General features: G+C 38.8%; 2 protein-coding genes and 1 long non-coding RNA gene across 4 annotated transcripts in view; 1 reads left to right on the top strand and 2 right to left on the bottom strand.

Moving 5' to 3' along the window:
* Nucleotides 1-6,998, bottom strand: part of LOC311432744 — a 64,251-nt gene extending 57,253 nt beyond the window's left edge. For both annotated transcript variants that reach the window (XR_014690284.1, XR_014690285.1), the window contains exon 1: nt 4,744-6,998. This is a non-coding gene — a long non-coding RNA (uncharacterized lncRNA). The remainder of the gene's footprint in view (nt 1-4,743) is intronic.
* Nucleotides 3,979-15,815, top strand: IL7 (interleukin 7). The gene is made up of 5 exons (XM_084511219.1): nt 3,979-4,693; nt 7,914-8,056; nt 11,714-11,800; nt 12,598-12,750; nt 14,643-15,815. Exons 1-5 carry the CDS (start codon nt 4,684-4,686, stop codon nt 14,793-14,795), a joined length of 546 nt encoding a protein of 181 aa, XP_084367345.1. The 5' UTR covers nt 3,979-4,683; the 3' UTR covers nt 14,796-15,815.
* Nucleotides 15,816-18,472: 2,657 nt separating this feature from the next.
* Nucleotides 18,473-24,873, bottom strand: part of ZC2HC1A (zinc finger C2HC-type containing 1A) — a 40,999-nt gene continuing 34,598 nt past the window's right edge. Inside the window, exon 9 of the mRNA XM_084511191.1 lies at nt 18,473-24,262. Coding sequence (XP_084367317.1) covers nt 24,082-24,262 — 181 coding nt within the window. The 3' untranslated portion in view covers nt 18,473-24,081. The remainder of the gene's footprint in view (nt 24,263-24,873) is intronic.

Here is a 24,873-nt window from a genome sequence, read left to right as displayed (position 1 = left end):
ATGGAGCCTTCCCCTTGGTGAACTGAACCAGCATCCCTCTTCCTATGGGCCATCAAATAACGATCACAGCAACTCAAGAGCAAAGAACTTTAGCAGAGGGGCAAGCAGAGCCTAGAACCTTCCAAGTACAGGTTTGAAGCTACGAATTCCCATTCCAATTTTTCCCCCCCAATTTCAGCGCTTGTCTTATATCCGAGGTGAGGATGCCCTGGTGGGGCACCAGCATCCCCATGCCTGCTGGACACCCTGCGCCTGCCCGGCAGCTGCTTCCCCATCAGCACTGCCCCGACCTATGAGATCTCCTCCACCTCTGCACTGCTGCCCTCAGGAGGCACCCCCATCCCACCGCTGGTTTGCTAAAATCATATTATTTGGCATCTTGTCCTTGGTGCTAAAATCTTTATAGGCATCTTCCTGTCCTGCAAAACAAGAAGATAAAATGATTGCTACCTTCTGTTGAAGAAATAGGTTTTCCATAGCTTGATAACAAAAATTTCCTGTGAGCTTCACATGTTTCCCTAACCCTTATCTTAATAGTTTTCCAGGAATATTTTCTTTTCTTTCCTAGCTTCCGTTGATAAAATTACCTTGAATTCTCACACACACCAAAAACAAAACAAAACAAAACAAAACAAAAAAAAACACAGATAGCCACCTTACAGTTGAGTGCATGCAAGTCACAGCTCTGCACTGAAGCACAGTGTATCAGCCATTTCATGTGTTTTTCCAGTGATTTGTACAGAAAAAGTAGCAACTGCAGTGCAACAAAATGGGAGTTCTGGTGCAACACAATTAGGTTGCTTGCTCTTGTTTAAATATATCAGAAGACTTGAACTTCCCAAACATGGATACCAGGGGAAGTTTTGGGTGCACAATAAACTCTGAACTGCGGTTCATCCAGGATCCTTTTGTGGTTTGGGGTTTTTCTGGTGGGTGGGAGGAGATAGAGGTAACATACTTTTTCCCCCTCCCCTGCAGTTAGATGAGGATAACATAAGTACCAGACACATTAACTTTTAAAAATAAGTGCATTCGCAGCTGTGGCTACACTTCCATGAGTTGCACGAAGTCATGACAACTATTGCATTTACATTTTACTCCATAATAAAATAAAAATGTTCTAACTTTTAAACTATCTTTTCCCAATAATAAAATCATTCATTAATGGTAGTGCAACTTTGCAAGCAGCCTGAAGTCCAATCTAAAGGCACAAGTAAAGATCTTCTCAAGCTGACAAATAACAGCTGTAGAAAGCCAGCAACATTCCCAGAAGTACTTAGTCTTACGAGAATGGGATCTTAACAAGAAATCATGTGCTTTGCAATCATGTAGTTATCCAGGAATATTGGTATTCCAGTGGATATCAATATATAATGCCAAAATAGCTGATTGTCCAAGCAGCAGATTTTACCAGGTCAGGAGACAATTAGATCTCCTTTAAAATCAAATTAGCTTTGAGAAGTTATCCTCAAAAAATGTACGGAACAGAACCATGAAGTATGTTCATCCATGAACAGATAAAATTACTGGTGCCTTTCAGTTGTTAGCAATGCAATTCAAAGTATCTTCTTTTACTGTTTTAAAAGTTATTCCTGAAAGGTGGATGAAGGAGAAAACTGCACACTTTTGCACTAATGCCCTGCATTATACTGCATCCTTCCAGAAGTCATTTATTTGGAATTTTGCTCAGTCAAATAATTTACATAGTGAACCTAGCATGTCTAAATTAAAATAGATAGTTCTATCAACTGCCAGGGTATTAAAAAGAAGTGGGACACTTAATGTATGAGCAACTTGACAGCAGTGTTTCAGTTTGACTCTCCCTCCGAAGGTTTCACCCACCAAGCCACAGCTCTGTCCTGCTCCAGAGAGAGAGCTCGCTAGCTACAGCTCGGCACCAAATACATTTTGCAAAATGGGCAAACCACCATCACTTGGGCTCAGGTGAAAAAAAAACTTTTATAGCAGTCCCTCAAGACTCCTTTCATGAGTTCTTGATTAAAACTGGCTGGTAAGATGATACTTGGATAATCAGTCAAATTCTTTCTTTTAATATTTCAACTCGGTGGTGTCCATTCATTCTTAAAAAAAAAATAGGCAATTATATTTGCTGAATATACTCTTCTGAAGATTTGTATTTGATCCTTTTGCAGGTAATCTTTTCCAAAAAAATCCTTACTACATCACTGAAAGAGGTGCTTTGAAAACAAAATCCATATAATGATTCCAAACATTTAAAAAAAAAACAAAAAAAAAACACAGACACACATAAAAATTAGTCAAACCTTGAACCCACACAAATACATCAAATAACATCTGCATCATAAGTGTATACCATGGTCTAGGGCTAGGGCCAAAGCACAGCTCACGCCACTTATTCCTCATTTTGACTAAAGGAAAAGTCCCACATCCATTCAGCACACGGACTCTTCATCTTACAAAACGGCAAGACAAGACCCTGCCACTACCAAAGAAAACAGCAGAACTGCTATTAAACTCCGGCATCACTATTTAGAGTCATCATCCTATTAATATGTAAAGCTACTATGCTGCCTTTTCCCATGAATCACAACGAGCTTTGTTTTGAATTTAAATTGAAACAATTATCGGTCCTTCTGATGTTTCAGGTAGCCAGTAAACTAGCACAACCAAACTAGCTAAAGAAGTCTTCCCGTGTGTTTTACACCCTGACAATTTACTAACACCTGCATAAAATACCTCGTGTCACATGTGAGCACACATGTACAATTACAAAAAATCAGAAGGAGGATGTACCTGGAATAAAGTTGATCTTGAGGATATACTTTTGCATGTATAGAGCTTTATTCTGAAGCTTTTTCAAAACCTTTGAGTTTTTAAGTGCCAGACCACAAAAATAGTTAGGCATAAATTTACATTGCACAGCAGCAAATTTAAATGTGCACAGAGGCATGTCTGCAGACAACACTTGGCAGAAGAAGACTTAATAAACAATAATGAAAAGAGTGACAACTTAGGAAACATTTAATAACAAGATAACTAAGCTATTAGTGGGGCAAAATCCTTGTCCAAATTCAAGATCTGACCCATTTGTCAAATACAATCTGCCACGCATTAAGGGAACAAGCAAAGCCAGATGCGTGCTCTTTGTATGGAGCTATGTTGGTACTCATCACCACCGTCCCTTGACCAAACAGTACATTAGTGGCATGAAATTATTACCAAAGTCAACTCGCTCAAAGCTGAAGGGGTGGAAAACATCCTCACTCTTCAATCTTGTCATAATACTTATAATGAAGGACTAAAACATTTTCCACAGAAAACCTAATGAGAAATGTTTACCCAATCCAAAGCAGAGTGCAGTCTAGAGACAATCACCCTGAAAGTAAAAAGTGCTAAGTACTGGCACAGCACTTCTACATGAATGAAGTGGCACGATTCCAGTGAGCAAGAATGGGTGGAAAACATCCTGAGGAGTCTACACCTTTGCCAAGTCCATGAATTCATTCCTTGGTACTCATGCCCCACTCTTAGATAAGCAGCCTTACGAGAAGACAGAGGGGTTTTGGAGTCAGCCTTCTCTGCTGAGGCAGATGAAAAAGGGACAGAGACCTCAAACCACAAAAAGTATGTTGGTGGGAGGCAGTGGGAAGGGGACACTACAAAGACATTTCATACATTTCATTTCACTTGCAACAAAACATCACATTTTGCATTTATAGATTGCAAAACCTATTTTGCAATCCTACCTAGGAAAATTCCCTACCTAGGGAAAAATCTAGCTACAAGAGTGTCTGTTAGAGTTTGAGCTGAGTCTACACTACAACACCTTCCCGAGCCATTCACTGGTTTCAGTCAATCCTGCCAGATTTCTTCCAATGCTGGGGAAAATACAAAGCCCCAAGAAAACCATCCACCTTGCTCTCCCGAGCTGATGCCAGGCACCCTGGGTGAGCCAGCACCTGATGGGGAGCCCCTTGGCAGTCCCTCCTCCCCGACCCACCCAGGCACCAAGCTCTCGGGAGAACGCTGGGCAGCCAAATCCTCCCACAGAGCCACTCCAGAATCCATTTTTTTTTTTTTCTTCCCTCCTTTTTTTTTTTTTTTTTTTTTTAGGATTTCCTCCCCGCGGATGAGCGGCTCTTTCCACGCGCACTGCCAAGGTCCATCCTTCCGTCCCTGGCCGCGCACCCGGCACTGGGCGTGTAACCGGGGCCCTATGTAACCCCCCGCCGGCTCTGCCCCGCCGCAGCCGCCGCCCTCGGGGAGCCCCGACGGCCTCTCCCCGCTCCTCGGGCTCCTTCTCCTGCCGGCCCGGGACCTGCCGCCGACCTCCCCCGGGATGCCTCCTCCCCTGGCGGCCGGCCAGCCGCCCGCACCCTCCTCTGCGCGCTGAGGCCGCGGAGCCCTGCGCCGCCCGCGGAGAGCCCGACGGCAGCTCCGGGAGCAGAAAGCGAAAGTACCTGCGGCCGGCGGAAGCCCCATGGGAAAAGCAAAGCCCGGCCGAGCCGCAGCCGGGTCTGACAGCGCCGCGCCCCCCGACGGCAGCCGCCCGGGGTGCTGAGCTCCCCGCTTCTCCCGCTCCCCCCCCACTCGCGGCTCTGCTCGCCCCCTGGCTCGCCCCCTGGCACCATGGGCAAGACGGCGCCGCCACCATGACCGCCGAGCCGCCGCCGCTGCTCCCTGCCACCCCCCCGGCGGACCATGTCCCATGGTAAGGAGCGCAGCGCAGCGCCGCGCCCCCCCCGCTCCGCACCCGCGCACCGCTCACCGCTCCGCCGGCTCTGCCGCCTCCTCGCCTCCTCTGTGGCTGCGCGGTGCCGCCCGGTGCCCTTTTATCCCCGCGGTGACGGCCCCGGGGAAATTCCCAGTTTTGCTTTTCTTTTATTATTTTTTTTTTTTTTCCGATTTTGTCCTTAGAATGAAAGTAAAAGATCCCCGTTCCCAGCCCGGCCGCTGCCGGGAAAGCGGCCGGAGGAGAGTGAGGGGGGTGAAAAAGGGGGGTGAAAAAAGGGGGTGGTGGTGCTGGGGGAGCCGCGCGGAGCTCCGCGGGTACCCGCGGTCAGCCCCGCGGGGGCGCGCCCCGAGCAGGTGCCGCGCAGAGCCGGAGGCTGCAGCCGAGCCCCGCGCCCCTTGCGAGGGCCGGGGGCGGGCGGGCAGAAAGCCCCCGCCGGGCCGCTGCCGTCGAGGGTCGCTGCGGGTGTCGGGCGGGCGAGCAGGGGCACGGCTGCCACCCTATAACGCGGGAGGTTTTGCGAGGGGAACCCGCAGCCCTGGGGAGCGGGAGGGTCGCTTGCACAAAGCAGAGGAAAAGGGGATTTTTAGGACCATAAAGAGGGGCTTTTTTCCATTTGGAAATACTGGAATGCTGAGTCTTCCCGGCTTTCCTTGGAGAATTTGCTGGGGGTTTCCACATAAAACTTAGGAGCTTTTCAGGAGTTTGCTGAAAGAGTGGGGTTTACCAGCAATGTAAGATTCCTTTCTTCGGAAGAGCTAGCCATATGGCCACTATCAGCTCTGCTTCTTGGGAAGGTACTAGATCAGCCCAAAGCTGCTGGGACTCGTTAAGATGCTCATCTAACAGAGGACTCGTTTAGGAACATCTAAACTGGTTGCATTGGGATCCTGCTGTGGGTCAAGGGGCTTGGTGAGTGTGCAGCATCCCTTTCAGAATTAACTGCTCTAATTCTGGCATTTCCTCATTTAAAAGATTTGCCGCCTGACCAATACAGAGAAAGTAAAACGAGAGGAAGAGAAGTGATTTTGCAGTTTTCATCTGTCACTCCATTCTTACCGGAAAAAAAGAAAAAAAGTTTTAAAAGTGATGGAATATGTTACAGTGACTTTAATTTAGAAGGTTGTTATTTGTGTCTCCGAAGTGTCCTTCTGAAGCAACATAGCTGAGTTGTTTGTATCACTTTTTTGGAAGTGTGTATTACAGTTCCTTTATTATTATTATTATTATTATTATTATTATTATTTATTTATTTGTACTGGAATCAAGAGGTGCAGTGGTATGCTGGAAAAAATGTTGTCCTGTAATTGACTTTTAGCATGCTTCTGCAACATCTTTTTGATATCACAGTCGTACAAATCCCTGTCCTACAAACTGATAATTCTCTTGGAGTAGAGGTAGCTAGCATAGAGATTTTCAAAGGTGAAGCTCTGTGGAAGTCAGATCTCCATCTGGAGGTCCTATCTGCCTTGCGTAGGCACTATTTTTTTGTATTTACTGCCTGTAGGATCAAATCTCTTCAGGCTAGATTTCTTGAGATCCTTATAGACAGGTCTGATGATTAGTGTCTGACAAGGTTAGATCATTCGGTCTTCAGGCAAATTAATTTCCCATCCAAAATTGGCAGGCAGCTTGCCACAAGAAAAAAAAAAAAAAAAAAAAAAAAAAAAAAAAGGAATTGTATAGGTGAAAATCCTCCAGTCCTGTTTCTAGGACAGAGGTGCCTGTTTCTAGGACAGAGGTGTACATCATAGCATGTTCACAAAGTACTCTGTCAGAAAAAAAGGCTTTGGTAGGCAGAAAAGTGATACACATTCTGCTCTGAAGCAGCAGCATGCAGTAGGGCTGGGCTGGGCTGTGAGGGACTTTCTATGAACAGCAGACAGTCATGGTGTGACCCTGGTTCTTGCATGTTGGAGGTTATGTGGCTCAGTAAAGATTACAGTCAAGTTTCACTGCTTTCTTCTTTGAAGCTGTGCAACCAGAATAAGTATTTTAAAAGCATATTCAGGGATACATATTTTACTTTCATCTCTAGTGTTCTGTGGTTATTCAAAGTTTCTTTCTGAGTCTGGAATTCACAAGTATGCCCAAGTCCAGAGATGCCCAACTCTGAGTGTCTGGCTGTGCCCAGTGCTCCCATCCTCACCAAAGAGGAAGGCAGGAGGGTGTAGGGTCAGGGCATTCCTTCTGCCTTTCCTGGCAGCTCTGGTGTCTCTAGTTACCCTGTGTAGGTTTGTTGCTCTTACTGAGTAGCATAGATGGGTAGAAACAGCTCATAATACTGCAGAAATTTGCTTTGCTGAAGGTCTTTGATCATCCTCCAACATGTTTTTTTTTTTTTTCCGCCTACAAGCTTCCATCATCCTGCTCAGTCCAGCTGTAGGCCAGTGCCCAGATACTAGCTTCCTATTAGCTTCCTCACTCCCAACATTAGGCTAGTCACAAACAGCCTCTAGTTACCATCACTCCCTTCAGGCTGACCCGGTATTTTGGTCCTTTCTCTCTTTGCCCATCCTTTCAAAGCTCCTGTTTTCCTGGATGTCATGCAAGGAGAGAAGACCAGTGGTTTGAGCAAAGAAAGATGGTCCACTGAGGGGAGAAACAGGAACAATGAGGCTTGCTCCAAAAGATTGCAAAAACTTGCAGAGAAAGTTGTATTGCTACTTTGTCTCGTCTAACAACTAATACGGGTTTCTACATCCAATCAGTCTGTGTCATCATTGTTTGTGTCAGAGTCTGTGAGAATTTGTAGGATTCATTGCAGGAGAATTCACTAATTTAGGTGGAATTCAGCTGCAGACACTTAAATGTCTACATCTGTTTCACTAGGGCACTCGTTTGTCTACATATGTACTGATAGGTGGTTATGGCCCCATTATGGTCAATAGAGAGACCTCATCAATGCTTTCTACAAAGACTGGAGAGGAATTCAACCCAAGTTGACATGAAGTGGCTGGTCAGCTTAATAGCTGAAGGCTCTCAACCACACTGGCTAAATCACCCTTCAGTGTGAGGAAGTTTTAGACACTCAGCTAGAGTTTTACTCCGGAGCTGAATCTTTCCTTTGAGGTACAAATCATTTGGTTGTACAGAGGTTCCCTTTAAACCGTTTTAACAGATTACAGAATATATTTGTTAATACAGGATATACTTTATGGCATGCAATGTGTACTTAACTGCTCTTGTTGTAATCCAGCCTTTTTTAGATCTATCTTTCGGGTTCTGCCACTACTCCTTGTTCTGTCACCAGTGAATTCATCTAGTTGTACAATGGGAAATAAAACAGCGGAGATCCGTGTGAAGTATGAGAATATACTAAGCCACGACATCGATGAGCTGGTAGGTAATAGTTTTTTGGCTTACCTGAAACATTAATTATTTTTAGATGATAGCAAATAATAAAACAAACAAACAAACAACAAATAACCAAACAAAAAAGCTCTAATGTTAACATTTGATAAAAGACAAATGTAAAATTGCATGTGGTACTGGGTTTGTGGCTTTATTTGAGGACATGCTGCCTATTTGCTTGCACAAATACTGTGATACATGTGTTTGTGTTTGTACACCAAGTAGTTAGACACAAGTACCATTTGGACCTAAGCAGTATAATATACTTAAAACAACAACAAGAGCAACACTTCTCTAAGGTAGTTTTATTACTACATGTCTTTTATTTTTTTGTCAAGAGAAAAAAGCATTCCGTAAGCTGCAATTTGCTCTACTAATTGTAGGCTTCTTGACTAAAGTTTTAAAGTCCATTGAATACAAATGAACAGAGGCACAAAATTCAAGTCGCTGATTTTCAAAACAATTTCTATTTTATATTCCAGCCAGTGAGCCCATTCACTGACCATTTTAAAGGTAAAACCCTGCTATTAAAACTTTAGATAAGTAGGCTTGTTTGGATATTTATGTGTATTGAAACATTTTTTATGGAGAGTGACTGAAATCTTTCATTTTTCAACTGTTTAAGACTTTTGCTTAATTAACAGATGTTATTATCATTTTAATAGTCCTAGATATTCATATCATTATCATCATAATCATTCAGAATTACCAAGGTACCTTTCTAAAGGTTAAGTAGTAAATTATTACAATTATAGTTAATGTAAGTGATGTAAAATTCACCCGTATTACAATAGAAGTTTATTTCTATTTTACCTATCAATACATTTTATATAACCAACAAAGAATCAAGTTTTCAAGATAGCAGCAGAGAAAAAGTTAACTTTCTTAGTTGCAAGTAGCAACCTCTCCTCCATCATGGCTTTATCAGCCACAATTATTACAGCTATACAAATGCGCACTGCTAGAGTTTACAGATTCATGCCCCAAACTTACCTTCATCAAGAATTATTAACAAATTAATCTGCCAAGAACGCTTTCATGGGAGAAAGCACTTTCCACTCTTGGATTAGCAGAGGCATTTCTATGAAAAGGGGATTTTTCTGACAGTTTGTCGCTAAAGTAGAACTCACCATTCTGTTGCAGTCATAAATCAAGATCTGTTTGCATGAAGTGTGAGTGATAGATGGTGTTTTTCCAAAGGTGAAATCGAGAGCTATTATATTTCTTCACACTTAGCATCCACTACCATCATTCAGAGCATTATGCTGGTGGCTTCCAACCTTTCTTTACCAAGACGCATCAACCCTTCCCTGAAAGCGAAATACCTTTAGGTTCAGGGAAAGATCATTTAATCTTCAAAAACGTTCTGATCATGTGTGTGATAATCTTGAGACTACACAAAGAGAAAGGTACTGCTTTTCTGTCTTCTCTGTAGAGAAATCACATTGTCCTCAACAAGGCACCAAAGACGGGCAAAAAATCATGGCCATGTTAGTACAGATAGCATATTTAGTCTGTCATCATTTTTTTTTGTGACAAAGAGAAGTGTTTCCTGGATAACAAATAAAAAGCTCTTGGTGAGCAGTTATCAAATAGGTGATCTATAAGGGGTACCAACATGACAGGAAGAAGAGCCTCTGGGAAGCAGATTCTGCTGTCTTCCTGCAGTGGAGAACCATGAGGCGCTGTCCTGGTTTCAGTTAGAACAGAATTAATTCAGTTAATAACTGAAACCAGGACAGGCACATCCCATCTCTGCTGGAGCTGCAGGACCAGGGAAGCCAGGAGGATGTTTTCTGTTTTAATAATAATAATAATAATAATAATAAACCTTCAAAATATTAGGGATGTTGCCCTTGGGTCATAGCAACTCTTTACTAGGAAGTTTCCTGCAATTGTATAGGCAAACTCAGTAACTTTCAGTCCCTCAATGTGATGTTTGGACACAGTCATGGACATGACTAGTGGGTTCTATACTAGACCTTCAGAAATTAATTTGATTTTCACGAATGTCTTTTTGAGGCCAGGATTTCTCTTGAGTTGCTTTAGCCACAGCAAATAAACTGCCTTCAGAAATGGTTACTACAATATGCCACAGATGGAGTCAGTGACTTCTTAGTGGTTAGAGAATGAAGCCACAGATAAAACTGAATTTCAGGATGATTTTTTATTTTATTTTATTTTATTTTATTTTATTTTATTTTATTTTATTTTATTTTATTTTATTTTATTTTATTTTATTTTATTTTATTTTATTTTATTTTATTTTATTTTAATCTTGGTGCTCTATGACTGCAGCAAAATTTCAGTCTGTTGTGGTACAAGTAGAGATGAGCATTATATTCATAACGCTTTTTTGTGTCAGTGAATATTTGGCTCCCTAAACTCCTGGGTTTGAAAACCCTTCCTGTAGAAAGTGCTGTTCATCTTGGATGAGCTTCTGAAATACAGGCTTTATGCAAAAATCTGTAGAAAAGCCCTGCATATGAGGTTGGCTAATGTGTTCGTTCATATGCACACCTAAATGAGGACAGCAAGTATAGTATTGACAGGAGCTGTCTTCTCTTTTAAAGCTTTTTTTGGTTGCATTAAGTTATTTGTGTACAGGCTGAAGAAGAAACAGAAGGGTTTTGTTGAGTTAGATTCAATTGTCATCTGGATGACAACCATGAATGCAGAACAAAAAGCAGAGAGAATAAACTACTGATAAAATATTATGGCCACACAAAGGGAGCAAGTGTGGATTATCTCAAAATACATATTCTGTTAATCCACGTTAAGTTAATGCTAGAATATGCCTAGGGCTTTTTATTAAGGCAAACGTTGACAAATGTTGTGTTTGATGTCTGTGGAAGATTTAAATATTCCTGTAGTTTTTTAAATGCTAAAAGACCAAGTGATTCAAGGGAATATGAAGGTTTAAAATGAATAGACTTGCATCCAGTTCTGGGCTCTGCATTACAAAAGAGAGAGAGAGCTACAGGAAAGAGTCCTGTGAAGGGTGATGAGCAAGGGACTGGAGCATCTCTCCTGTGAGGAGATGCTGAAAGAGCTGGGACTGATCTGTCTGGGGAAGAAGAGGCTCAGGAAGGATCTCATCAGGAGGGATCTCATCAATAAATACCTGAAGGCAGGGTGCAAAGAAGACAGAGCCAGGCTCTTTTCAGCGGTGCTCAGTGGCAGGAGAAGAGGCAATGGGCGCAAACACAGGAGCTTCCCCTGAACGTAGGCATGTAATGTGCAATGAATATAGCACTTCTTTACTGTGCTGGTGACAGAGCATTGTCAGGGAGGCTGTTCTACCTCCTTGGAGATCTTCAAAAGCTGCCTCCATGTGGTCCTCGGCAACCTGCCCTCAGTGTCCCTGCCTGAGCAGGAACTTGGACCAACTGACCTCCAGAGGTCCCTTCCAGCCTCAGCCTTGCTGTGATTCTATGTGATTCTGTGAGTACCTTTGCAAATTGTAGCTGTAATTGGGGTTTTCTTTGCTTGCTTGCCAAGGGAAAGCTCAGAACTGTACACTGACCCTGCTACAACAGAGATCTTACAGAGCAATTTAGTGTTAAGGTCACCAACTATAAGTGAGAAACTTGGCTCATTTGATTAAAAATACTTTCGTGATTAAACATATATTATATTTTACAGGTAAATATGTCTGCAGAGTATCGTGACAGGTGCTGCAAGAATAAAAAACATGAACATAGCAAGGTGTTCTTCTGCAATGATACTCAGGTAAAATTTAGCTTCTCAAAAATTACTTTAGAGAATACGAACCCCAAAGGATTCTTCGTACAATCCACTCCCTGAATAACACATTGTGATAGTGAAGAATGTAACATTTTTTAATTGTCAAATCATGGTGTTCAGGAATATTCCTTTTAGGAATTTGGAATCATAGAATCTGTCCAGTAAACAGATATTTTTTCAATCGAATCATTAAACAATACCACATCAGAAATCTTTATTTTTTTTTTCTACTGCAACAATTGCTTTAAATTTGTAATACAAATTAGTACAGAACGCTGATTGTATTTTGACAGTGGAAGAAAACAAAATTTTTCCAACATCTGTTTTTGTTTTTCTACAGAAATCGTGTTAGCTAAGGTTTCCACTTACGATCTGAGAGCTTAAAAAAATAGTCTGGGCAGATCTTAAATAACTGAAAGCAATTGTCCATTGTAGCTGTGGATTTTATCATGACTTGGTAAAAGGACCGAGTTCAAAAATTGGTCAGCATTTTCCTGATTGCGTCAGCTGCTTTCATTAAGGCTATGATTTATCCCTAATATCCTTGCTAATATTATTGCTAGTATTATTATTGCTAATTACAAATTGATGTTTTAAATATTTTGAAGAGATGGCAATTGGGTCAGATTAGTCATGATTTATTGGAACAGACTGTTGTTATGCCATATAAAGAAACTAATGGTTACTGATGGAGCTTTTGTTTTAAGACAAACAAACACTACATGGAATTAACAGTGCACAGACTTTTCAGCAAGTTTTTTTTTTTGTTGCTCTCTTCACAGGAAATAGAATCACTACAGAGTATGGCATGCAACATGCTCAAATTCTTTAATAAGCAAAAAATCATCAAAGAATTTAGATGGAAAGCAGCATTAGTCTCATGTGGGACATTACAAGTTCTACAGTGCAAATGTGAAAGACATAAAAAAGAAAAGGTGAGTGTTAGTGATGGTCTATAGTTTGCTGGAAGTATGTGCCTTACTCGTCAGAGCTCTTCAGCACAGATTATCACATCTACCTCTCAAAGGTACATCTATCATGCACATGTTACATGCATGACAAATTTTGCTTCGTATAGCATGTCTTGTAACAGACATTAAACCTGGTGCAAAGACTGTTTAAGTCAATGATCTGGATGTCTGTAGTCAAGATATGTGGTCTGGTTTAGTAGTGAAAGACTTCAATTAATTCTCCAGTAAAAGACAAAGATCGCACTTATACAAATATTGCCTTTAACTTCTATATACATAAAATCACACTTGCTACTTCACATTGGATTTCTACCCTGAATTTAATGTTTAAGGTGGCTTATTTCAACAAATAATCAGTGGGAGTTTCTCTTCTTTCCATAATCCCTTTGATTATTGATCTTATTTTTATCCACTATATCTCAAACTCAAAAAGAGTAGTTAGATATGAAAGTATTTAGATTTTTAGTTATTGGCAGCATCAGCTCTTTAGTATGTCAGTCAAATTTAGTGCAGTGCTCTACCATAGAGAAGGAAAAGCGTTCATTTAAGTGTGGCCTGCAGTTTTACCTAATTAGCCAACATCAAAAAGCCTCCTTGCAGGCACCAAAGCCAGCCACCAAAAAATCTTTGTGGTTGGCTTACATAGGTGGATTGAAGGCTACATTTAACTCTTTTTTTTTTTTCTTTTGTTTTTTTTTCTTTTTTTTTTTTTTTTCTCCATAATATGGAGAAACCTATAACCTAAAAACCAGATCTTCAAAGTAATCATTGGTGTCTATATTTTGCTTAGACAACTCTGGTGAATCTAACATTTGCCTAACCATAAAAAGACTCCTAGTTCAGTAATAGAAGTCAAAGAGTGTCACCTAACTCCGTGGATGCCTGGTTTTATTTAAGGACCAATTACATAAAAGTCATTTGGTAAAAGTCTGTGACAGTCTGTAAAAGTCTATAATGTCTTATAAAAGTCCATAATATCTACTATTTCAACCTGGATAAGAGGAGGCTCAGGGAGGATCTTATCAATATAACCTGAAGGGTAAATACCTGAAGAAGGGTAAGTACCTGAAGGGAGGATGCAATGAAGATGGAGCCAGGCTCTGTTCAGTGGTGCCCAGAGCCAGGACAAGAGGCGCTGGGCACAAACTGGAACACAGAAGGCTCAGGAAGCACTTCCATACTGTGTGGGTGACAGAGCCTTGGCACAGGCTGCCCAGAGAGTTTGAGGAGTCTCCTTCCTTGGAGATCCTCAAGAGCTGCCTGGAGAGTCTGCTCTGGGCAGGAGGTTGGAGCAGGTGATCTCTAGTGGTCCCTTCCAACCTTAACCCTTCTGTGTGATTCTGTCAAGTCACAATCATAGAATGTGCACAAGAATCCCAGTCTGGTGAGACCCTGACCTTTAGGGCCAGCATCAGGAACAGGACTGTTTGGCTCCATCAGCCTCAAGGTACCACACATACGGGCAAAGCTTTTGAAGTTTGGCTCACAGTTTAATTGGCTTTGTTATTCGTGTCCTTAAATTAATTGAGAATAGATTTTAAACCGCTGACAGAAGATGTAGGTATTCTCAATTGCACGGACTGGTTTCAGATGCCTTTACTTGCAGAGCATTAAGGCTGCGCTCTCCCAGATCAGCAGGAAGTGGTGGCAGTAGGGCTGTGTTCACAGTGAGAACTGATGCAGGCTGGGCCCCACCACAGCACATTTTGTGAGGAGCCCAGCATTCTGGCTAAGTTACCATGTAAGATACCTGCATTATTTATTGAGGTGTAATGAAATTAGTTTGCTTTAAAATACGTCTGTATAAAAAGAATTAACACTTCTCAATTAACTCAATATAAACTGTTGTTTTTCAGGTTTGCACGCAGATAAATACACATAATAATGAAGATAGAGAAACAGGTGAACAGTCAAAAAAGAAATGTAACCACGAGTTTTGTGAACTGAAAGAGAATATATCTAGCCTTCGATCCTGCTGGAATAAATTTGAAAAAATAATTTCCAGGTGATTCTAGATGAATCCTGCTCTTTTCTATCAAAGTGGCATTACTTTGTATCTTTGCATTTCATATGCATCCTTTGAGTAACTCTGTTCACTTACATGAATACCGGAATTCAGATGGAAAGCTACTGTACTTTGATCCTGGAGAAGGAATAAACAGAAACAGCTAAACCAAGCTGCTGAACTCCAAGAAGGGGAAATAGAGACCAGTGTTTGAAACACAAAACTCCAGAGAAGGTTGTGTCCCACCTTCACACTCTGGAAAGTACTTCGAATTTTCTGATCTTCTGAGTGACTTTATAATACCTTCCTATGAAAGCAATCCAGTTAGACGTCTACTGCAATTTATAAAAAAATCTTAGAAGCTGCAGGCCAAAAAACAAACAAACAAACCTCAAAACAAAAACAGTATGGAAAAGCAGCTGATTTTTTTTTCTAACTATAGAAAACATCAAGAACCAAAACGAACAATTTACCAAACAAGCAGCAGCTCTTGAGTTTGTTCTGCTGATGCAATAATGTTTTCAGTGTGAGCATCTAATGGGCTTGCAAATTGATTTAGGTCTGAAAAATGGGAAAAAGGTATACTATTTTAAAAGCCTTGGAAGGGTAGTGATTTTTGAGAGATGTAGCACACTTCTGCTGGCTGAAGCAGAGGCAAGACAGTAAGGCATACGGAAGGCGAGAATTGGGGTGCCTGAATGTAAGTTTGCTCAGCTGACTGGAAACAGCAATAGCGTTATGCATTTGGTTATTGGAGTTAGCTGACAGAGGACCTAGAATTTCTTACCTTCAGATTGTGATTTCTTATATGCAATCGTTTTATATAACGTGTTTAATGTGTTAGAAAAACATGACTCAAAATGTGTGAATACTTTCAGAGAATAATATATTGGCATTTAACTAATAAAGTGTTCATATTTAATTTTGGATAAATAGAGGTATTTTTATAGATGTTTATAACTCTTTTGCAGTTTCTTACTTTGATATAACTCCTTTGATAATAAAATATTTGTCTTCTATGGAATTGGGCTGTTGGCTTTTTGAGTGTTATTACTCTTTTCTTAGCTTTTTTTTTTTTTTTCCACAGCTGGTCATTAAAATCACAGTGGCTTTTGTAAGATCCAGCTGCATGAGTTTTCCTATTATAAAGTATCTGTTTCTTAATTGCTTATAACCGTATAATTTAGGTACACAGTTCCAGACCAGCTGTCCACCTTGGACTAAATATTTTGTGAAATCTTCAACTAAGCCTGTTCTTTCCTGATTCAGAGTGAAATTTTTCTGTGGAACTACTCAGAGAAATCTTTGCTATTCAAAACACAAGATTGAAAAAATGGTGGGATGTGCTTCAAACAACTGTATGTACCTCCTCTGACTGGAGTAAAATCTGCTGACTGAATCCATTAAACCCAGTGTGCCCTATTGCTAATGGTGAGGGATCTGTATCTAATCATAGCGAGGAAACTTCTTGAATTTGTAGTATCTTTGAATTGGATCTTTGTAAATATGTGACTGAGATTTTCAGACTCTCTTTAGCTCTTGATGTAAGGGATTGCAACTTTAAATTCAAACAAAAAAAATAAAATAAAAACAGCCATTAAAAAAAATCAGCCCAACCCACAACCCTTTTATGTAATAGGAAAAGGAAACAGATTTCCCAATGTTGTACTGCAGCTCAGAGAACACAACTATTGTAGGGACTTCTGAGGAAATCACTTCTACTGAAAGAAGTCCCAGTTGGCTGAGGAATGACTGAAGAATACCAACTATGTTTTGGAAACTCAGGAACAATTGAGAGCCAAGATTTATTTCCTAATAACTGCTATCACTTGGCAAGGAAAGGGCAGTGTGAGTTAAAAGAAAAATACACAGGTGCAATATTAGTTACTACAAAATTGAAATCACAAAGTTCAGTTGGCTTAAATGACTTAAGCAGCAGCTCACAAATCTTGAGGCCAATCAGTTTCTGGCCTATTTTGAGGAAAGACTGCACAGAGAGAGATCCAGAACAGAAATTTGAATTGAGTGGTTATGAAACTGTGGTTTTCCTGATTGCTTCTCTTAATAAATATCTTGCCTGCCTGATTCTTCCTGCCAAGTTTCTTGAGTCATCACTTTTATGTAAAGACTAACTGCTAAACCCAGTGATTTGTGCTCTTTGATTTGTTCCTTCTAATTGAGAACCTTCCCCAGCTTCCACTGAAATTAGGAATGTGGTAAAACCAAACTGCTTTGCAGGAGATGGGCTAAGGGACGTTGCAAGGTATCACCACCACTCCTACCTCCCTTTCATTTTTTACCATCTTTTTCTTAGTTTGTTTTAAAATTATGACACTGTAAAAAAGGAATATGAGTAGGTCACACATACAATTTAGAAATTGATGGAATTTATGGGAAGGTAGCAAAGGAAGCAAGGGAAAACAGGTATTAAAATTAGTGAAAATAATTTTAGCACTGTGGTTATGAGGGACTGTGAATTGAGCAGATTAACCCATGTGGGCAAGATAATGTTGCACATTTGAATAATTTCTAACAGCAAGTTAGGTGCTCTGCTGAGAAGAATTTCTGGTGTTCAGGAAATAGATTAAGGAAGGTCACTGGTTTGACATCTTACTTTACACTTTTAAACTGCTGAAGTTCCTCAGCTACAGGTCACTCCTGGCTGATTTTAATTTTCCTTCCAGTTTCACCTCTTCAGCTTTGTGCTGAGCAACAGAGATGGTGGCTTTATGATAGGATTCATGAAGCATCTGCTTGGTTCTTCCTTTTTTTTTTTTTTTTTTTTTTTTCCTTTTTTTCTCCTCCTGCTATCTGACTGGGATAGTTCATGATAAACTAAAACTTGGAAGCAAACTTGGTGGCTGGCTATCATGGAATCTCAGCAGTGATAAGATTTTGCAGCCTTTTGGCACATGAGTTTTATCCAGAATGAATGGAAAATACATCTGTTTTCCTCTGAAGAGGGTGTGGTAAAGTAAACAAAAGAGACATCAGGAGGAACTTACCCCTAAAAAGATGATAGAAAAGAGGAACTGGTCTCTACTCAGCCCTATTTAACCAATAAAATGAGGAACCCAAGTCCTTATTACAATTTCTGGTCACATAAGTGAACTTTACAGGAAAAATATAACTTCTTCTTTTTTTTTCCTTCTTAATCATTTCATGAACAAAGCAGTGATTGGTCCTCACAAAGCAGAACAAACCTAGATCAGGTTTAGTTACAGGTTATACCTTTCAGCCTAATTAAAAATAATAATAATAATAAATAAATAAAACAATGACTTACTACAGGTTATCACAGTGATAGGCTCTATATTAATTAAGCACTCCATATAGTTGGGAAAGGAATAACAGAATTAAATTTACATGAGCAGCTCTTACTAACTTAAATATCTGGTAAAGGTTATTTTTCAAGGTGACTAAGCAAGACAGATCTCACCTTGCAAGTCAATGAAAAAACAAAAAACAAAAAACAAACCCTAACCTTTGAAATGGATAACTAGGTGGTTCTCTACAAACCACTAGGAGTAGACTTTCGATAAGTTCCCCCATTAGGTATGGTTTCCCTGAGACCAAAGACATGACAATATTTATAAGGTTAAAATGATTTTACCTATCCCTATTTTATTTTTTAAAGACAATTTCACATTTGGCTACAAAAAATGCATGGATTTCCAAAAGTTTTATTGGCATATTTCCTTTATTGTTAACAAGTGGCAAATTAGCATCAGGTAGTGATTTACATTTATTAAAACAGAACTGGTGGTTTAAAATAATATATCAAATAAGGTGGAAACCCAGGTGTTCTGAAAAAAAAAAAAAAAGAAAAGAAAAAAGAAAAGAAACACTAGATGGTCACAAACACAAATATTCAGTGTACTGAAGGACAAGGCAAACATAATAAATGTAATGCTGACAAAATCACCTCAAATACATGAATGAACACTTCATTTAAAAACATAGAATATCAATAAATAAACTTATGAAGATATATACTAAGTATCATATGAAGGATGAACACCTAGATAGTTACAGCAATTATATGAAGTAAGTATTGTAACAGACATGGAATACTTAACACTTTACAAGATCAGACCCAAATCCATCTGCACTTCTGCCAGAAATCCAAATACAAATATAGAACAATGAAAAACCATGCACTTGCATTTAGACCTTAAGTTCACTATTCAACAATATCAACCTGAATATTTGATTTACTGTCTCAAAAGCTACTGTTCATATTGGAGAAAACTGATTTCCCTATTGATTACTTTTGTGAAAAAGTACTAGCTATTTAAAAGAATATATGAATAGGTTGTTTTCTGGAAACATGAAATGGGGCTAAATAGGATCCTCCAGAAAATGGGTATTCTGAACAATACATATACAAAAAGAAAATAAAAATTCCCATTAATATGCAAGATTAATCCCTTATCTTGTGAATAGTGGAAGGAAAGCAAGGACCAAATAACTGCTGAATACAGCTAAGAATCTTTTACTTAACATTTCTTCCAACAACACAACTAGGTAACTCAAACCTTACTCAGCAACTTAGAAAAAAAAAATCACAAGTTGGAATGAGCTGTACTTATTCCAAGGCAATATAAATATTTTCACCAAAGTCACCAAAAACAATTTCAAAGATGGAAATAACACTGTCTCATACAATCCCTATGATTACCTATAGCTTAGTCATACTGAAAAAAAAAATAAAGTTGTAACAAGTACTCTCACAAAACACAAATTTCTGTCAAGATATAAAAAAGATTTGTTCATTGCACAGATGCAAAAGTCATGTGATGGAAACCAGCAGTTCTTGAGAACTTTATAATATGTTGACAATGCCATTTCATTTTATACTCAAACTACTTACATAGCCTACATCAAGGTGCACTGCTATATCCTTGATCCTTAGTGTTTAAACTACTGCAACCATACCTCCTCTCGCTGACTTTGATAAGCGTGCATCATGGAACTGTTCTTTTCACACGCTGCAGTTCAGACACTAACTCTTAGTTGCAATGGTGAAGTAAGAGCTAGTCTCACCCAGATGACAGAACTTCCATGATGGGTGAAGATTAGCTCAGGTCTTAAAATACATTTTGGATTTCCTAGCCTGTGTACCTTGCTACCTGAGGGTCAGTGTTAAGAGCACCATGGAGAGCTCCCCAGGCTTCCAGGCTGCCTCCCAGGCCAAGCAATCCCTCAGGTCAAGCTTTTCAAATCTACCTGTGGGAGGCTAATGGCTCTTCAAGTCTCTTTGGCAAATTTGAAAAATTCTGCCTAGATGTTTACTTCATAGGTATAATTTGAAATGATGCTAAAGTTTGCTCCTCCTCCTGCTGCCCACTTTCCTGTAGTGGTGTGGGAGACTAAGAGTCTAACTATCTGCATAACCATACATTTATGTTGCTGTGCGGTTAGAAATACCTTAGATTGTTTTAGACCTGGAAACAGTATTATACATAAACTTCTGAAAGGTACATTATATAAATCCTAGGCCTTCTACTACGCTGCTTTCACCTTTGACACTAGTATATTTCCATTGCACTTGCATCACTACAGGCCCAATACTCCTACACTCCTTTCTGTTATGTAGACTGCCCTAGTAAATCATGTATTCGCAAAAGCAAAATAGGAATGCAAACACAGTCAGCCAGGACCACAGCAACAGCCTTCTTGCTTTTTTACCACTGACCTTTTTCTTTTCCTTTTTCTTTTTCTTTTTTTTTTTTTCTTTTTCTTCCTTATTCCCTTCCCCTCCCTATTGTTTTCTTCTTTGTTGACTGAAAGACTCTTAGCAAGCAATTTAGGAAGATATAGTGGCAAACAACAAAAGAAAGTCTGACATATGATCAGACACTGATAGTAGGTAACATTAAAATCATGTTAATAAATTTCACTTTCAGTATACAGCAAGTACATCAGTCAGCTGTTTGGGGCTTCACAATCCCCTAGTAGCATTCAGTACAGTTTTGTATTAACTCTGCTTTAGTGAAACCACTTTTTATTTGTATAACAAGAGTTCTCACAAAATACATGTGCACACACACAAACACACAACTGGAAAGACAGATGGTAAATGAAGCAATAATATCATCATAGATTTACACATTAAATCTAAGGAATTTAGGCTTTTAAGTTAAATATCTTTCAACAAGGCATCCAGAAGATGACACTAGCTAAGTTTAGACTCCTCAGTGAAGTGCATCAGGGCTATATAGTTCATCTAGGTGTTCTATCTTAACAATTATCAAAATTTTGATTCTTGAGGCATTCTGGAACACTACCCTTTCAGCATCTGTATTCATGATTTTTATTCTCATGAAAAAGCAAGGCATAAGGGCAGTGGGAGGAGGAGGGCACGATGTTTTGGACCTAGGTCTTGTTAATAAATTGAATTCAGGAATTTCTTCACAAATGTAATATACCTAAAGATTCAAAATTCGTAGTCTTTACTGTCTCCCTTACCTGTTTATATTTTCCTTAAATGCTATAATCAATTTATTTTCCATATTCAGTTCTGCAGGGCATTATTAAAACAAATCTACTGGCAAATAAATATTTAGTTGGAATAACTGTGATCTATTCTGACAATGTGTGTAATGTGTGTACTGTTGTTAACAACACCTGACATTCAGTGACATAACCAATTGAAAGTAGAAATATGCCAGCTTTCTGGTAGTCTCACTATACAGTAAAAAACTGCATAGTCAATTATATTTTCATTCTCTGCTTATCTTTACCGTAGATTCTATTGCATACACATTACCAAATGTTACTATCAACAGTCATTTACACTTCAGTAGATCTTTCTGTAAAGCCAAATTAAAAGTTCAGGAAATCTTTTTAAAGTTTTTCCTTCAGTTGAGGTTAATCGCCTGTCTAGTTCTTGCCATAAATCATAGAAGCATAAAAAAATATAAATATGTCACTCAAGTAATTTCCTAAATGCTACGTTGGAAGCAAAGAGTTACACAAAGCTCAAAAGGTAGAAATTATCGTTGTTGTATGTGAATTGGTTTAAAATTAGGAAACCTAAATGGTCAATATTATTTTTCAACCATTCCATCAATTCTTGAAAACCTGTAATATATATATTTCCTTAAAACATTTCCCTTGTAGAATGCATTTTCAGTGAAGGGTGAAAAGCTTTTTTTTTCCAGCAGAAACAAACTGGAAATTCATCACGTCAGATAAAGGAAATGATTCTTTGATGAATTCACTAACCAATCAAACCTATGCTAGATTTCTATCTTTTCTGATGGACACTTACAGCTTCCAGTAATTCAGTCTGCAGACCTCCAGACCTCAATGGCCCAAGTCCAGGACAAATTTTCGAAAGCAAACTTATCTAAGCTGAAGATGCAGGATTGTAATTTTTCCAAGTACAAATATGAATGTGCCAAAAAGGATCCTAGAACCTAAATTATGCAAAATATAGACTGGCTAGGGTTTGTCAGGTCTCTTATTAACAGCCATCCATCCTATCATGCTCAGCCATCAACTTCTGTAAATTACAATAATACAAGACTACATTGAATGAAAAGATAATTTCTAGAAATAATTTTGTATAAAAAGTATAAGACAATTTCATATAATTCATATTGTACGAATTATATTATTTCTATGGAAATAGTTCTGAAATATCAATAGTTTACGGCCTGCATGATGACTACATCAAGCCTCTTAAATCTCTTATCCTCCAGGACTAGAACCTGTTTTGGAGATGCATGTCTTAAATCATGGTTTCTCCATAATAGGCCCCATTGACAGTAATCACATGTTTTGAAAATGCAAACAACATTCAAGTTGCTATAATGCAACACTGCAGCAGATTTTGCAAAAACGACAAAGAAAGTATAAAAATCAATTCAAACGGTGAGCTCAAAGTAACCATTTCTGACAAAAAGAGTGTATTGTGGGAAAGGCACAGTTAAGGTCTTTCAGATTGTTCTTCCACGCATAGCTAAAATGATGTCAGTATTTCAAAATAAAACTTCACAAAACAAATTACTACATTCAGATACAAGTTAAGTGATTCAGCTTGTGAATGGCTTTAATAGATTGTGTCATTTATTTTAAAAGAATGAAAAAAACAACTTCCAGGGCCTGACTCTTCTAACCAATGAACTGATGTGAAGTCTGCTACTAACTTTAAGAGGCTGATTTCAGAGCCCATGAATATACAGAATTGAAGAGAAAAAAGGTATCATGTGTTAACTCCAGAAATATGGACCTGCTGTTTGCACAGGGATAAGTATAAAAGCAGTTGCTACTTATATCAATTTCTACTCTTCTAATAGCATACATTTTATGGATGTCTTTTTGTATTGGATACGTCAAGAAGGTTGTTTTTAAAACAAGTTCAACACTTAGGTACAGTAACTACAGATTCTCCTTCAGGAGACAAGGGAAGAAAAAAAGAGTAGGACTTTTGGAAACCTTTAAAGACAAAAGCAAAGAGTTTTTACACATGCTAGTCACGGTGAAGAACACAGGAAGACAAAGACAACTATTTCATAACAAAAGGAACTGATGAAAATGAGGATATCATATTTCTTCTTATAAATACATAAAAATATTAACAAGTTCTAATTCAAAAACAGAATGGGGAAAGCTGCACAAATTTTGTTTTTCTTATATGTGAATGGAATTTTCAGACTTTCCTCTTTGAATAGTTAAAAAAAATCATTGGAAGTAATTGTAAAGTCCAGTTAGGATATTACTGTGAAGTAATAGTTTAAATAGTTTGAAGGGATCCTGTCTTTTTGCACTTTTAACCAGAAATTTCTAGGGAGTTATTTATGTTGTTTTCATTTAGAACATAGATAACATGTACTTAGTATTACATATGAAGGAAATGCCTCCACCAAGAAACTTTTGACACAGAAGTTTTTCATCGTTAGTTCCCTATGGGTGAGTTAACCTACATAAGTGATTTAAATAATGCCTTATCTAGTAGGATTATATAAGAAAAGTAACACTGAACCACTTCCACTACCTAAGTTAATTAACATGTTTTTATACTTTAAAATATTTCCAGCAGAGATTAAAGAATATTTCCATGAATGGCACAGTTTAAGGTACCTGCTATTTTTATATACAGTATATATATTTATATATAAATTACTACGTAACCGGAAGATTGCACTCAGAAAATTACAATTTGATGTTTCAACACGTTTGCAGCATGAAGTCTAACTGGAAGGAGTGCTCTAGCTTTCCATGCAGCAGTACATTGCAGATGCTTCCAATTTCTCTTTTTCTCTTTGCTGTTAAGTATGTGTTCACACAACCATTCTTCGAATTCCACACTCACAGCAAAACTTTGCCCATTCCACTGGATACCTTGTTCCACATTCATGGCAGAATTTAGATAACTGTACAGGTGAATTTCCTTCACTGCTTTTTGAACTTCCTCCATTGACTGAGTAGTCTCCACTGTCATACCCTATTTTACCATCAGGCCTGAAAAAAAAAAAAAAAAAGATAAAAAACATCCACTGTAACTGAGTTCAGTATAACTTGATGCAAAACTATTTAAACCCTTTTAGGGAATTACTGCTATTGTTATTGTCATTTTCATGCTTACACCTTGCATTTATTTGCCCTTTACCTTGTAAGTTTACCCAGATTCCCCAAGTTTTAGGAGCACAATTAAGTGTTTGAGTCACTAGTTAGGTTAACCAGATAATCTGGAAACATAAAAATTAGCTTGTCAAAACAGGAAAGGCAAATAGCCTAAAAAAGAAATATAATTTTCCCCCTGCTCTTTAAAAGGGCATGTGCCGGACAATTTCTTTTTGTGCTGTGGATGTAGATTTCATTTAACTTCAAGTGAACCACTGGCCATTTGAATGATCATTCACCCAATTTGTCAATGACTAAGAGGTTTTTGACATTTCTAAAAGTCTTCTGTGCCCATCTTATCTGAGAGTGATATTCTATTAGATGGCAAACAAGGAAAATACATTCTCAGCATCTAAAACGGGACAGATAAAATTGACCATGAATCATCCATTAACTGCAGAGAACAGCATTTTCCCCTACTTATTCTGCAGTGAGTACTCCCCTTAAAT

Source organism: Aythya ferina (genome assembly GCF_964211825.1).
Source record: "Aythya ferina genome assembly, chromosome: 2".
Classification (NCBI taxonomy): Eukaryota; Metazoa; Chordata; class Aves; order Anseriformes; family Anatidae; genus Aythya; species Aythya ferina.
Note: the sequence above shows the minus strand (reverse complement) of the source record. Positions and strands in the feature narration are given on the sequence as shown.

Excerpts from the sequence above, each read along its gene's own strand:
- IL7 (XM_084511219.1), top strand. Across the intron at positions 8,057-11,713 it reads GCCACGACATCGATGAGCTG|GTAAATATGTCTGCAGAGTA; the intron begins GTAGGTAATAGT and ends TATATTTTACAG. Across the intron at positions 11,801-12,597 it reads TCTTCTGCAATGATACTCAG|GAAATAGAATCACTACAGAG; the intron begins GTAAAATTTAGC and ends CTCTCTTCACAG.